Raw genomic sequence first — 14,935 nt, forward strand, 5'->3', positions numbered from 1 at the left:
TGATTTAGTCTTCATGTTGTTTTTCACTGTTGCTTCTAGTCATTTTTTGCTAGATCTAGGATTGTATAGGGATGTGTATTATTTTGGATATGAATTTCTCTTTATAAAATAAAGTGACAAAATGTTCTGCAGTTACTGTACTTTGTTCATTAATGGTCACTGCTTTACAAAACACAGGACAAAATATACTATAATTGGGCTTGATTGTGCCTTGTAGGCATAGGCCTGTGCTGGAGGGAGCTTGGAGACAACCCATCCCAACAGAAACTCCCAGAGACATGGTGTTTCCTGGTCACACCCTAACACACCAGGGGAATCTGTCACGGACACCCTCCCCCCACCCCCTGAAGAGGATGTGTTGGCTGATATGTGGGTGGATGTCACCCCAGCCTTTTGGAATGGCTAGCAACATGAGCCTTGTGCAATCCACATGCTCAGCTGAGATGAAGGGGGAGCAGGAGAAGGTTTCCTGTACCTTCCTTCCTCCCCACACCTGATAACTCTGCAGTGCTTGGGTACAATCTGACCAGCTATTTGCCCCTGGAATTTTCTCTAGAAGTCTACAGATAATGAATTAGACATAAAATCCAGTTTCTTACTTTTTAATTTTTTTCCTGCGGCAAAATGTCACTGGTATAGACAAATGGGGTATGTCCTGACCCAGTCAATAACCCAGGAAATGCCAATAAGAATGAAACATTTTCCACTCCTGGCTAAGAAACTTCTTTTGCTTTTTGCAGGCACACTCTCCAGTGCAATGACATCTAGAGTTATGAACAAATTAGATTATCCTATCCTGTGTTCCTAACATTAACCTCTCAGCCAAAGTCAAAGCCCAGGTGGGCCTTAAGCTAAGGGGTCTGTAATAGTGCCACTGTACTACAGAAAAAAGTTAACAGGTAATAAACTTGATTTTCTCGTGGAGAGTGTGCCACTGGCAGAGATAGATGGGTTGCAGCACCCCCACCTGCTGGGAGGGAAGAAACCAATAGTTGGACTAAAGAAAGAACAAGAGTGAGATGAGATCAAAGGTGAGACGAGAAGGAACCAGAAATTAGTAACTGGATTGTTTCCAGTAAGGCTGTGAAGAAACTAAATGCTTGGGTAATGAGGAGGGGCCAAAGGGACAGTGCTTGAGGAAAGTGTGTACCAAGCCCCAGGTAACACCACAGCACAGTTTATCCATGGATATATGCCCTGTTTCTGCCCAGGAATGGGAGACAATTGATCAATCTAATCTAAGGAGAGCACAAGAAGTCTGTCGCTGAATAGGTGTACTGCAGAGCCAGATCCATCCAGAGACTGTAAAACTAGAGGCTTTTTGACCTTTATTGGGACCCTGGAACAGGATGACTAGGTAATGGAGTGACTTCTTTCTAGGCTGCACCAGAGTACAAGAAATTCATCTGCGCCTTGTGGTGAAGTCAGAAACTTGGACGAGAGATCTTGTTAATGAGAAAAGCTACAACTCAGCCAAGAAGCTGGGACAGAAGCAAAGAACTACTTTTCCCTCATAAAAAACCAGTTAGGGCAAACTACAGGAAAGGGTCACTCACATCCCCACACAATGAACTGAGGTAATGGCTTCTTAAAAGCCACTTTCCAGGAGAGGATGTGAAAGGAAATGGAATGAAGTTCAACCACCACATCTGGAGTGACAAAAAACGATAAATAAGCTGCTGAAATCCAAGAAAATGGCATCAGTTGTAATGATACCAAGGGCAGATCTTGAAGGAGTGTTTGATTGATCCATCCACTAGCTATTGGGACTTGAAGAAATGTTTCCAGATTCTCCCATGCTAGCTGGAGGGCTTTCGGTAGAAACTGTTGAAAAGTCCTATAATAAAACTATACCCAAGGAACCACATTTTAGCATATTATCCACATTCCAACCAGTGACTTGCAGAATGAGAGAAAGAGAAGATGACTGCTTAATGCTGTCTTGATGGTTGACTCCAGTTCTGAGTTCTTTCCAAAGGGGGCAGACTTTTCCTCCTATGGCACTGGTGTCCACTTCTGAGCAAAAGAGGGTCTGTTAAGGAGATTTTCTTTTGTTTACTAGACCCAGATTTGAGAACCTCAGCAGAGATGTGGAGAATGCCTTAGATGCTTCTTGAGGGGATTTGCTTTGATCAGCATGTTGCCTGCCATCTGCTTCCTGCACTGTGTGGTCCAGAAAGTCTCTGAAAAGGAGGTAAAATATTTGCCTCCAGTGGGAGGTAGAATGGTCTAGAGTGAGAGGCCATCCACCATTACTCAAGGACAAGCTGCAGAGTCAGATACAGGGATCTCTCATCACCCAAAGCCAAAAATAAATCCTTGGACAGAATTCAAGAGGGGATGAGGACAAAAGGAACCAGAGCATGCCTTGGAAATTTCTTCAGAGATTAGAGAGTTCTGATCAGGAGGGAGAAGGGAAACTGAGAAGAGCTGGCTGATAATGGATCACTTGCAAACAGATTAAAGGAAAGGGATTCTAGTAGTTGAGACTGATCTTCCTAGAAGTCATGCAGATCTCCTCCCAGATGGATCTGTAAGATGGCAATGATAGAGAAATCCATGGAGGCAGCCCGAAACATGGCAAAACTGTCTGGATTCAGACCGGCTCCCATCAGAAACTGATGGCGGTGAACACAAGCAAATCTTATATAAGTGTGGTGGAGCACACATGCAACCTAGTCCCATGATGGAGGGCTCATGATTTCCAAAGTAGGACAGAGTCTGGTTTTTTTGACTGTTTTCTTCCATTTCTCTTACTCTTTCTCCATTCTGAGTAATGGCTAGGGCAAGGAAAATATAAGCCAAGATGGCCCATCAGCCAGAGACACTTGGGGCTTCTTGAAGCAAGGCAGGAAACAAACTGCAAAACCCACTTACAGGGACCAGAGAAAGGGACAGAACCACATGCAAATATGCTTCATTCAAACTGGCACCTCCCTATCTGACCAACAGAGAACAAGACCCAACTCATCTGTCTGTACCACTCTCCACAGGAATGAACATTTCCTGTTTCGGGGCTGAACTAGTTAATCCTGGGGCAAAATGCAGCTCATGATACCTTGCCTACAGTGATAACATGCAATGCTCACCTGTCTGGACATAAAGAGATGTAGAGCAAGATGAGAAGCACTGCTCCTACAATAGTAGCCAATGATGATCTCATCCAGGAGCTCAGCTGGCAGAAGTTACAGTACTGGATAATGGTGATGAGAATCGCACAACACATAAACATGGTATACTGCAATGAACAGAAAGAATGACAAGTTAGCCTTTTCTTGCCCATTAGAGCCCTTCCACAAATAGATACCAATTTAAATAAAGGCATTCAATGATCTGAATGGTGAGAACACAATTTCTACTTACATAAAAATGAGCCATACATTAACTGTCTTTTCAATTAACTCTGATACCTTTGTATGAATTTCAGCAAACAGCACTACAAGTCTAGAAAAGTTCTTGCTTCCAATAAGCAAGAAAGCTTCTAACACAGATAATGTGTCACAATTTTCAGTAGCTGGAGTTCTGAGGTACAGCTTTACTTTTTCATAATTCCACCTTCAGCTCACCTTTGTAAAGGACTCAGTTCCTCCTATTCAAGCCATTGAGTTTGAGAATTTATAGATTACCATCATATACTCAATTATGCTCTGAAGGCTTCTCATTAAATCACATCTGTGTTTTAAATTGGATATCAAATTATACGTCCAGGTTGAAAACATGTGTTGAGTCCCAGAAACTCTGTCAAAGTGGCTGGCCCTAATAATATATTTTGCAGGATAGTATTATTTCACTAAGTGCTGAACTCAACATGGATAATTATTCCTTTGAGGAACAAAAGTGAGCAGAAGTTTAACATAATGCTAATTGATGCTCTGTGAAACTGGTATTTGTGCCAAGCTGAAGGGGTAGTTCTCCATTTCTCCTTTCTTCTGTTCCAAGTCTCAAATCCAAGAATCTCAGAAAACCTCCCTTTTCATGTCTTTAGTAGATAGGTAAATTGAAGTGCAAAGCAGGTGCTTTCTGAGAAATATCTTAATTTCCCCGGAATGCAATATTGCAATAGTCAAATGCTAAAGTCCATCTTATGTAATGTACAAAGTAGGGCTGTGTTAAGAAAATCAATGAAGATCCAATGTTAAAATAGAGAACTCCACAAAATTGCACTGCAGGTCTTATTTTCCTTAGCATTAACTATGCTGCTCTTTATGATTTCTGGTGGCTATAATCTCTTTCATTGTGAGTGGAGTGGGACACCACTGCTTTGCTTTACAAGTTGAAAATTTGGAATGCTTTATTATGTTGTCTGGGGCACAACAACAGTTGAACAAAATAGCAAGGCCACATTCCAGTTAGAAAAACAGTTTATCCACAACAGGCAAATTAGTAAAACTTACATAACTTACTTACATTTTTTAAACCATGACCACAGTTTTTCCAGGCTTTAATAACTAAGAAATAGCTATGCTGAATTTAAAAAAACCTCATTTCAGGTCTCGTAAAGTGCCAGGGCAATGGTTCTGACTTCAAGTGAAGCCCCAGAATGAAGCCAGCCTCTAGAGGGTCAGTAAGTGTCGTGTTTTACTATGTAAGCATGGCTTTGGAAAGTTTTTTTTTTTTTTTAATTATTATCATTATTTTACATCCGGGGAGGGTATATAATGCTATTAATAAAAAAAAACTTTGCAAAACCATGTCATAGTAAAATATGGCACTTACCCGACCCTCTACAGACTGGTCCCTTTCCCCAGAGCTCCATGATTGTTGCAACATCACCGAGCACAGGGCCAGCTGGAATATCTCTTGGTGATTGAACCAACAACCCAATAAGTCTGGGGGATCTGAAACAGGAAAAAAAAGGGTTGTGCATGAACAGCTGTGTAATGAATTCCATTCTTACTTGCTACTACGTGGGGCATTCAGCACATACGACCTGAAACTGAGGGGCTGAGCACCCACAAATTCCATTGTTATTGTTACTGTATTTTAAAAATATTTAGGAGGTGCTCAAGTACTACAGGGAACGGGCCTACATAAGACAAACAGAAGTCAAAAAGGGTTGAAGGTGTTCAGCACCTTTCAGGTTCAGGTCCAGTGTTGCTTGGGTTCTGTCACCTTATATATGACAGGCTGTTCTCCGCAGTCAAAAGGGTAATCCCAGGTGTCTTCAGTTCCCCTGCCTGAATTGCAGACTTTGAGTTCCTGAAAAACTCTGTTCAGGGAATTAATTCTGCCAATTCCCCAGGACTATCCACACAAAGTTAGCCAGAGCTTCCTACAATTCTTGACAGGGCCTGCCTTCTTACAGCATCCTGAAACTCTGCAAGTAGAACCACCCTTTATTTCAGGGTTTCCTTGTCTCAACTTAACTTTAATCATCATCCCCCAGACTGTGTCCATTGCTGGACAGACCACTTCCACTGCCTGTCTTACCAATCTTCCTGTAGTCCCACAAAACTGACTGGGGGTGTGAATCAGTTTACCAGTCCCTGCCATTTCTTCTATACTCCTTTCCAGTCCCTTGAACTTGAGGACCGGTGTCGGCCTGTTGCTGCTCCTTGAACACAACCAGTTGCCTCTGCATAATTCAGAAACAATGGTTGGTACCATCTGATCCTAGTCTATTCTCTGGAATACCAGTTCTATATTTCCACTCAGTTCCAGGGGTACTAGTCTGCTCTCATCAGACTCCTAACACCAAATATGTGATCTTCCAGTCTATACACAGTCTGCTGTGCCCCACTCCCTACCACAGTCTAGAATTGGCACAGTTCTCCACCTTCCCAGGGTTTCAGGCAGGCCATTGTCCCTCAGTGTCTCCAGATTGTTCCTTAGGCTCATTTCCAGAGCAGACTGTCTGCTTCTCTTCCCTCCAGCCTTCTTAGCCTTTAAGAGGCCCCTTCCCAGAGAGAGGGAATTTATTATATTCTCTGTCCTACCTCTCCTCCTCTCCAACTAACCTTCTATCTCCTCTTTTAAATCCATCCCCTCCGCAGGTGCAAACAGTGAGACTACCAACCCTCTCAGACTCCTTTAACTTTTTTCGTGCTGGTGTGGGCTTCACACCTCGTTACAGGCCCACAGTTCTACAATCAGTCCAATAAGGAAAAAATTCACCTTTAAATTAAAGAAAATATAGCTTTAATACACTGGAAACGTTACCAAATTACGTAGAGAAAAAGAGCTACAGGGCCATTTAGAAGAGGACTAATAATTTTTGTGTTGCTGAAAATACTCCACCTATTTTGACAGTGTGCAAACATAGCACTGCTGTTGATATGACAGACAGACACAATCCACTGCTAATACCATTACTGCTGCTGAACTTCAGCAATGAGCCATGTAAGTCCTTAAGGATATTCCGCATCTCATTGGATAAGGAGTTCCCGCTCAGAAATTATGCTTTAATATATTGAAAAATTCCTAAGATGTGTTCAAATTTATTTACATTAAATTCTGCCTAAAGATAATGTTTGTAAAAAAAATAGATTCATTCTACTAGCAATACCATCTTACAGAATCAGACCTATCCTCTTGAGAGATATAGATCACATGGATGAAGGGAATGGGGAAGGGGAGAAGACAAGGAGGGAGCCAATCTACTCCATTAAATCTAAAAGAAAGTTAGGATACATTGTCCTAAAACTTACATGTATGTTGGTTTCAAAGTCAGAGGTGAAATGTGAAAAAACTGCAAGAGCCGGGAGGGAAACTAGGATTGCACCGATGAAATGTCGAGGCAGCCAGCCAGCAATCACCTCCAGCAGGCGCTTAGTACAAATCATAACCTCCTCCAGAAAGAATGCCATTCTGGAACAAATGAAAGCACAAACCAAATTTTTTTTTTCCCCAATGCATCACTTTATCTGATTTACCTATAATAATATGGTCATTCCAGTTGCTATAGTTAATGTTGCATAACTAATCAGAGCGTAACTCCATGCTATCACTTGCTTATAACTTCCTGAAACAATCAGTGTTCGGTAAAAGATGAACCATTTTTTTTTACAAAAGCTTGAAGATTTCTCTTCTATCACTTGGAAGATATGAGAGTGTGGGGAAAAAAAGCATGTTTTTCCCTGTTTACAAAAAAATTGGACTGTTTTTTGAAGTAAATGCTTTTGTACGTCAAAAAAGTTGTTTAAAATAACATTAAGAACATTGGAAAAGCGGGAGTGTGTATGGACAATTAACAACTTTGTTAATCAGTTAGCTTCAGACTTAAAGACTGTTTGGGTAGATGCTTTTCTAGCATTTTAAAGTCTTCTGAACTAGCTCTCCCAATGCCAGACAGCTTGAGAGAAAGAAGCTGCCCTCTGAAAATCAACCCAAGTTCTTCTAAGGTATCAGACTCAGTACCTTCTTAACAACAAGAAATGGGAGGAGAGCGTGGGCTCATGACTGACTGGATCAGCAAGACCACAGTGCATAAAAAGAAGTCATGCTGAGCACTTTGGGAGGCCAGCTGGCAGCTCACATGCTCCTACAGCAGCCCATTTGTATTTGTTATGGCAAACACCAGTGTAGCTGGAACTGCACAAAGCACTCTTTGGGAAGAAACAGTCCTTGCCTCAACTGCTTACAAGCTAAAGGCCCAAGCCTCTCAAGTGCTGAGTGAACCATATGGGGAAGCGGAAAGCAGTCTAGGGCGGGGTTCTCAACCTTTTTCTTTCTGACCCCCCCTGCGCAACATGCTATAAAAACTCCATGGCCCACCTGTGCCACAATAACTGGTTTTCTGCATATAAAAGCCAGTGCTGGTGTGAGGAAGTAACAAGCAGGGCAGTTGCCTGGGGCCACAGGGGCCCCCACAAAGCTACATTGCTCAGGCTTTGCCTTCAGCCCCAGGTGGCGGGGCTCAGGGCCCTGGGCTTCAGCTTTCTGTCCTGGGCCCCAGCTAGTATAATGCTGGCCTTGCTTCACAGCCCCCCTGAATCCTGCTCGCAGCCCCCCAGGGGGCCCTGGACCCCTGGTTGAGAACCACTGGTCTCGGGAAAAGTGAAGTTTATCCCCATGTACCATGGGACTCCTATTACTGAAGAATTTAATTGAAAAAAAAATCCAAGATAGTTCTCGGGGGGGAAAAAATGTAGTTAACACAGGAGCTAAAGTTGCACAAAACTATCGATTATTTAAAGAAACAAACCTAAAGAAACATAACTTTCAAAACCCACAAATATTAGCTAGTCTGGAAAATCACAGCTGATATTCAGTTTAAAATTAAAAAGAAAATTAGAAAGTAACATAATGAAGTTAAGGTCATCCAAACTACCTAAACTTTGGACCTGCATCAAGCTGCCCACAGAGCAAATGAAAATAAGGAAACAGTCCTTTCCACACAACACATAACTTCACAGGATCAGTGATTCTGAAAACTGAAGTGATCTAACTCGACTACCGCATTCTTGCTGATACACTAATTGTACATTACTAAAGCATTCAAACCAAAGTGTGTCTGTTTTTATATTGCTACATCAAACTACTCCTGCATTCTTTAAGACCATGCTCAATTACAGAAGAGAGAGAAAGACTTTTACAGCTTATCACCAAGAGAGACCATATTTGGGACAATGGCTTGGGAAAATGTCCCAAAAGTATATTGAATTTTAACTGTTACAAAGTTTCATGCTGTGAGACTAAGCATAAACTCATAGTTACTGTACCTGGGACTAGTCACATTTTAGAGCCTGAACAAAAATTAGGTAACCAAATCACTGGGGCAAAGGTTCACATTTAAGTATCACAGAAGTATATGCAGAGCATCAAAGCCACATACTCTTGATTTCCTTGACTCTACTGGCAAACAGTGCAAATAAAATAGATTTAGGATCCACTGAAACAGGATGAATAGCCCTTGTCAAAACTTCCTTTATAAATATGTTTTCAACCTAAATACCAGATGTGATGGACATGCAGAGTGGGGGGCTGGCAGAGAACAAAGGCAGAACTAAAGTTCTTTGGAGGACTCTAATACTTCGTTTTCATACTTTCTGAGGAGGTCTTGTTTGTTTGTCAGTGTAACTTTAATTTTGAATTTCCGGAGTAAACTTTTGTGGTTCTTGTGAGAAAACTACAATATCCTTTTAAGGGTCGAGGTTTTCTTTTTTTACTTCAGCTTAATAAAGCTTTTGTTCATCTGGGAATGCATTCAGAACTACGGAGAGAGAAAGAGAGAGTTATGGGTAGCAAAAGGATGAGGAGGGAGAAATTTGTAATATTTCAGTGCCTCACAGGAGGGAGCTAATAGGCTTTTTAAACTCCAGTGGAAATTGGATTTTCCAGTTTAGATTAACAGGTTTTTATTGAAGAAAAAAAAAAAACTACAAAACCTTACTTCATATAAAGAAAAATACTTACCAACAAAGAGTCTGACAATAGAAAAAATTTACAAGGCAAAATAAAACAAAATACTCAAATTATATACAGCATTAGCTCAGCTTTGCTCTGCTGGAGTTAATGGTAAACACCCAATGATTTCACTGGAGGCAGATTTAGGCTAATGCTGAGTACCTTTGAAAATCCCACCCTAAATTTACCTCTCTGAAAGTGAAATTCACTTCCCTACATAAAGTATGAATATTAAATGTTTATGTGAGTGGAATATGGAGAGGTGGGAGCAATGATATTCAGCCCCCAACATTGGTTGCCTAGACTTGTCTCCCCTTCCCAGCTGCTTCTCCAGCCAACGTGTTACAATACAACATAAGAACACAAGAACTGACACACTGGTTCAGGCCAATGGTCCATCCAGCCCTGTATCCTGTCTTCTGACAGTGACCAATGCCAGATGCTTCAGAGGGAATGAACAGACCAGGGCACTTATTGAGTGATGCATTCCCTTTCATCCACTCAGAGCTTCTGTCAGTTACAGCTTAGGACAACCAGAGCAAAGGGTTGTCTCCCTGATCCTCTTGGCTAATAGCCATTGATGAATCTCTCCTCCATGAACTTATTTAATTCTTTTTTGAACTGAGTTATACCTTTGGCCTTCACAACCACCCCGGCAATGAGTTCCACAGGTTGACTGTGCATTGTGTGAAAAAGTACTTCCTTTGTTCGTTTTTAAACCTGCTGCCTATTGATTTTATTGGGTGACTCCTGCTTATTGTGTTATGTGAAGGGGTAAATAACACTTCCTTATGCACTTTCTCCACATCATTCATGATTTTACAGAGCTCTATTATTAGGGCCCTACGAAATTCACAGCCAAATGCATCATGGACTGTGAAACTTGGTCTTTTGTGTGCTTTTACCCTATACAGACTTCACAGGGGAGACCAGTGTTTCTCAAATTGGGGGTCCTAACCCAAAAGGTAGTTGCAGCGGGGGTGGTCACAAGGTTATTTTAGGAGGTTGTGGTACTGTCACCCTTACTTCTGCGCTGCCTCCAGAACTGGGCGGCTGGAAAGCGGCAACTGTTGGCCAGGTGCCCAGCTCTGAAGGCAGCACCCTGCCAGCAGCAGCGCAGAAATAAAGATGGCAATAATGTACCATGCCACTCTTACTTCTGCATTGCTGCCTTCAGAGTGGTGTGGCCAGAGTGGTGGCTGCTGACTGAGGGCCCAGCTCTGCAGGAATCAGTGCAGAAGTAAGGGTGGCAATACCATACCAGGCCATCCTTACTTCTGCGCTGCTGCTGGCGGCAGCTCTGCCTTCAGAGCTGGGCTCCCGGCCAGCATCCGCTGTTCTCCAGCTGTCCAACTCTGAAGTCAGCGCCATCACCAGCAACAGCACAGAAGTAAGGGTAGCAGTATCGCAAGCCCCCCTACAATAACCTTGGGACCCCCCACAGCTCCTTTTTGGGTCAGAACTCCTACAATTACAATACCATGAAATTTCAGATTTAAATAGCTGAAATGATGAAATTTATGATTTTTAAAATCCTATGACCATGAAATTGACCAGAATGAACCATGAATTTAGTTGGGCCCTATCTATCATATTCCCCTCCTCAGTCGTTTCTTTTAAAAATCTCTCCTCATGTGGAAGCTGTTCCATACCCTAATACTTTTTGTTGCCCTTCTCTGATCTTTTCCCAATTCTGAAGCATCTTTTATGAGATTCGGTGACTGCAACTGTATGCAGTATTCAAGGTGTGAGTGTACCACGGATTTATGTAGTGGAATTTTGATATGTTCTGTCTTATTATCTATCTCTTTCCTAATGGTTCCTAACAATTGGTCAGTGTTTTTTCACTGTTCCTGCACACTGAGCAGATAATTTTCAGAGAACTATCCAGTGACTCCTAGATCTCTTTCTTGAGTGGTAACAGCTAATTTACACCCCATCATTTTACATATATAATAGGGAATATATTTTCCAATGTGCATTACTTTACATTTATCAACATTGAATTTTGTAAGACATTTTGTTGCCCAGTCACCCAGTTTTGTGAGATCCCCTTATAATTCTCCAGAGGCTGCTTTGAACATAACTATCTTGAATAATTTTGTATCGCCTGCAAACCTTGCCATCTCACTGTTCACCCTTTTTCCAGATCATTTATGACTTGCTGAACAGCATTGGTCCCAATACAGATCCCTGGGGGACACAGTTATTTAACATTTTCCGTTTTAAAAAGACAGTTACCTTTTCCATAACTGGTGTTCTTCGAGATGTGTTGCTCATGTCTATTTCACAATAGATGTGCGTGCTTGCCACGTGCACCAGTGCCGGAAGTTTTTCCCCTAGCAGTACCCGTAGGAGGGGAGTGCCCCCTGCAACCCCTGGAGTGGCGCCTGCCTGGCGCGGTATAAGGGGAGCTGTGCTTTCTCCCCACACTCAGTTCCTTCTTGCCAGACAACTCCGACAGAGGGGAAGGAGGGTGGGATGTGGAATAGACATGAGCAACACATCTCGAAGAACACCAGTTATGGAAAAGGTAACTGTCTTTTCGTCTTCGAGTGATTGCTCATGTGTATTCCACAATAGGTGATTCCAAGCTATATCTGTTGGAGGTGGATAGGAGTTCACAAGTTCTCAGGATGGAGTACCGCCCTGCTGAACCCAGTGTCATCCCTGGTTTGGGGGATGATCACATAATGCGAGGTGAACGTGTGAACCGAAGACCACGTGGCGGCCCTACAAATATCTGGATGGGGGTGTGGGCCACGAAGGCAGCCGACGAGGCCTGTGCTCGAATCGAGTGTGCCCTCACGATGGGTGGCGGGGGGGGACACCCGCCAGCCCATAACAGGAATGGATGTACTAAGTGATCCAATTGGAAAGCCGCTGAGTGGAAATCGGCTGGCCCCTTGCACACTTAGCCGAGGCGATGAACTGTTGCAAGCACCTTCTGAACGGCTTGGTCCGCTTGAGGTAAAAAGCCAGAACTCGCTGCACATCGAATATGTGGAGACGGCGCTCCACACTGGATGCATGAGGCTTGGGGCAGAGGACCGGTAGAAAAATGTCCTCACCCATGTCGTAGGGAGAGACCACCTTCGGGAGAAACGCGGGGTGTGGGCGGAGGTGGACCTTGTCCTTATGAAAGACCGTGTATGGCGGCTCAGAGGTCAGGGCCCTGAGCTCCGAGACTCGCCTAGCCAACGTGATTGCAACCAGGAAGGCCACCTTCCATGAGAGGTGAGACCAGGAGCACATGGTCAGTGGTTCGAACAGGGGCCCCATGAGATGAGCCAACACCAGGTTTAGGTCTCACTGCGGGACCAGGGGTCTACAATATGGAAAAAGACAGTCCAAACCCTTAAGGAACTGGCCAGTCATAGCATGGGAAAATACCGTGTGCCCTTGCACCGGCGGATGGAAGGCTGATATGATGGCCAGGTGCACCTTGACTGACGAGGGTGCCAGGCCCTGGGCCCTCAGGTGGAGGAGATAATCAAGGATAAGCTGGATCGGGGCGGCCACAGGGGGACACTGCCCACCTAGAAAACTGGGACCACTTTGCCAAATAAGCGCGGCGAGTGGAGAGCCGTCTACTTTCGAGGAGGACGCGCTGAACCTGTTCTGAGCACGTTCTTTCCTCTCCACCTAACCACTGAGCAGCTACACCTTGAGGTGAAGAGCTGCTAGGTTGGGATGGAGAAGGCGGCCCGGGTCCTGAGAGAGCAGGTCCGGGCAGAGTGGCAACGGCCACAGCGGAGCTACCGCCAGGCCCATGAGGGTGCCGTACCAATGCTGCCTGGGCCATGCTGGGGCAATCAGGAGGACCCGGGCCTTGTCTGGCTTTATCTTCTCCAGGACCCTGCTGATTAGAGGGAATGGGGGAAAGGCGTACAGAAACCGGCCTGACCAGGACAGGATAAAGGCATTGGAGATAGCGCCCCTCCCAGGCCCCTACTGGAGCAGAACCAGGGGCATCACCAGTCCTGCCGAGTCACGAATAGGTCCACCTGAGGAGTTCCCCACCTTTCGAAGAGCCTGTGGGCCACTTCCGGGTGGAGGGACCACTCGTGTTGTGAGGAAAAATCCCTGCTCAAGCGATCCGCCCTCTTGTTCCAGGAGCCTGGTAGGTGAAAGGCCTTCAGGTGGATGTCGTGGGCTATACCGAAGTCCCATAGTTTGAGGGCTTCATGGCAGAGGATCAGGCCCCGCCTTGCCTGTTGATATAGAACATCGAGGCTGTGTTGTCCGTGAGGACCCTGACTACCTTGTCCTCCACCTGTAAGCGGAAGGCCATACACACCAGTCGCACGGCCCTGAGTTCCTTGACATTTATATGTAGGGTCAGGTCTTGAGCCAACCACAGGCCTTGGGTCTGAAAGTTCCGCACGTAGGCCTCCCAACCCAGGGCTGACGCATTGGACACCAGCTCCAACAACGGAGGCCTGTCCCTGAACGGGACCCCTTGGAGTATGTTGTTTAAGGTGGACCACCACCGTGCGGTGGTGATCACAGAGTCCAGCATGGTGAGGACCTTGTCCATCCTGTCCGTGCCTGGGAGAACTTCGAGATCAAGAGCTGGAGGGGCCTCATCCTGAGTCTGGCGTGACGGACCACGTACATGCACACCAACATGGGACCCAAGAGCTGCAGGCAAACCCTGGCTGTTGTCACCGGGAACCTTGTGACTGAGTTGATGAGACCTTTCAGGGTCTTGAATTTGTCTGGCGGGAGAGAGGCCCCGGCTGATGCTGAGTCCAGGAACATGCCGATAAACTCTATGCGTTGGACCGGGACTAACATGGACTTGGTATTGTTTACCAACAGGCCCAAGGCAGTGCACATGGACAGGAGGAGCGCCACGTGATCCCTCACCTGTGACCAGGATGTGCCCTTGACAAGCCAATCATCCAGATAGGGAAATATCTGGACCCCTCGCCCTCTGAGGTAGGCAGCTACCACCGACATGCATTTTGTAAACATCCTGGGGGCAGTGGACAGACCAAACGGGAGGACTGTGAATTGGCAGTGATTCTGTTCCACCAGGAAACGGAGGAAGTGCCTGTGCCCCTCGAACATGTGGATGTGGAAGTACGCGTCCTGTAGATGGAGGGCAGCGTACCAATGCCCGGGATCCAGGGAACGGATGATGGAGGCTAGGGAAACCATGCAGAATGTAGTGGTTCACCATGTAGTGGTTCAGGAAACAGAGGCCCAGAGTCTGGAAGGTCGTGCAGGAGTCCTTCATGCCATGCAGGCTTGTATCTGCTGCAAACAGAGCTTTCCTGTCAATTGGGAGATCCTGCATGGAAGACTGTGCCCCGCTGGACAGCCCAGAGAGCAGGAGCCATGACACCCATCTCATGGACACCGTGGAGGCCATGGATCGTGTGGCCGTGTCCGCAGCATCTGAGGCTGCCTGCAGGGACGCCCTAGTGGCCGCTGCCCCTTCCTCCACTTGCGCCTTGAACTCCTTCCTACCGTGCTCCTGGAGGGAGTCCTCAAACTTGGGCAGGGAGCCCCATAGACTGAATTCATACCGGCCCAGGAGAGCCTGATGGTTTGCCACTTGTAACTGGAAGCTCGAAGACAA

General features: G+C 45.2%; 1 protein-coding gene across 2 annotated transcripts in view; it reads right to left on the bottom strand.

Annotated features, from left to right (window-relative positions):
* ADCY9 (adenylate cyclase 9) overlaps nucleotides 1-14,935 on the bottom strand; it is a 175,026-nt gene that overhangs the window by 8,840 nt on the left and 151,251 nt on the right. For both annotated transcript variants that reach the window (XM_077828819.1, XM_077828818.1), the window contains exons 7-8: nucleotides 6,648-6,807; nucleotides 3,090-3,238 (exon numbers count right to left, since the gene is read on the bottom strand). In XM_077828819.1, coding sequence (XP_077684945.1) covers nucleotides 3,090-3,238; nucleotides 6,648-6,807 — 309 coding nt within the window. The remainder of the gene's footprint in view (nucleotides 1-3,089; nucleotides 3,239-6,647; nucleotides 6,808-14,935) is intronic.

This window comes from Eretmochelys imbricata, chromosome 10, assembly GCF_965152235.1.
Source record: "Eretmochelys imbricata isolate rEreImb1 chromosome 10, rEreImb1.hap1, whole genome shotgun sequence".
Classification (NCBI taxonomy): Eukaryota; Metazoa; Chordata; order Testudines; family Cheloniidae; genus Eretmochelys; species Eretmochelys imbricata.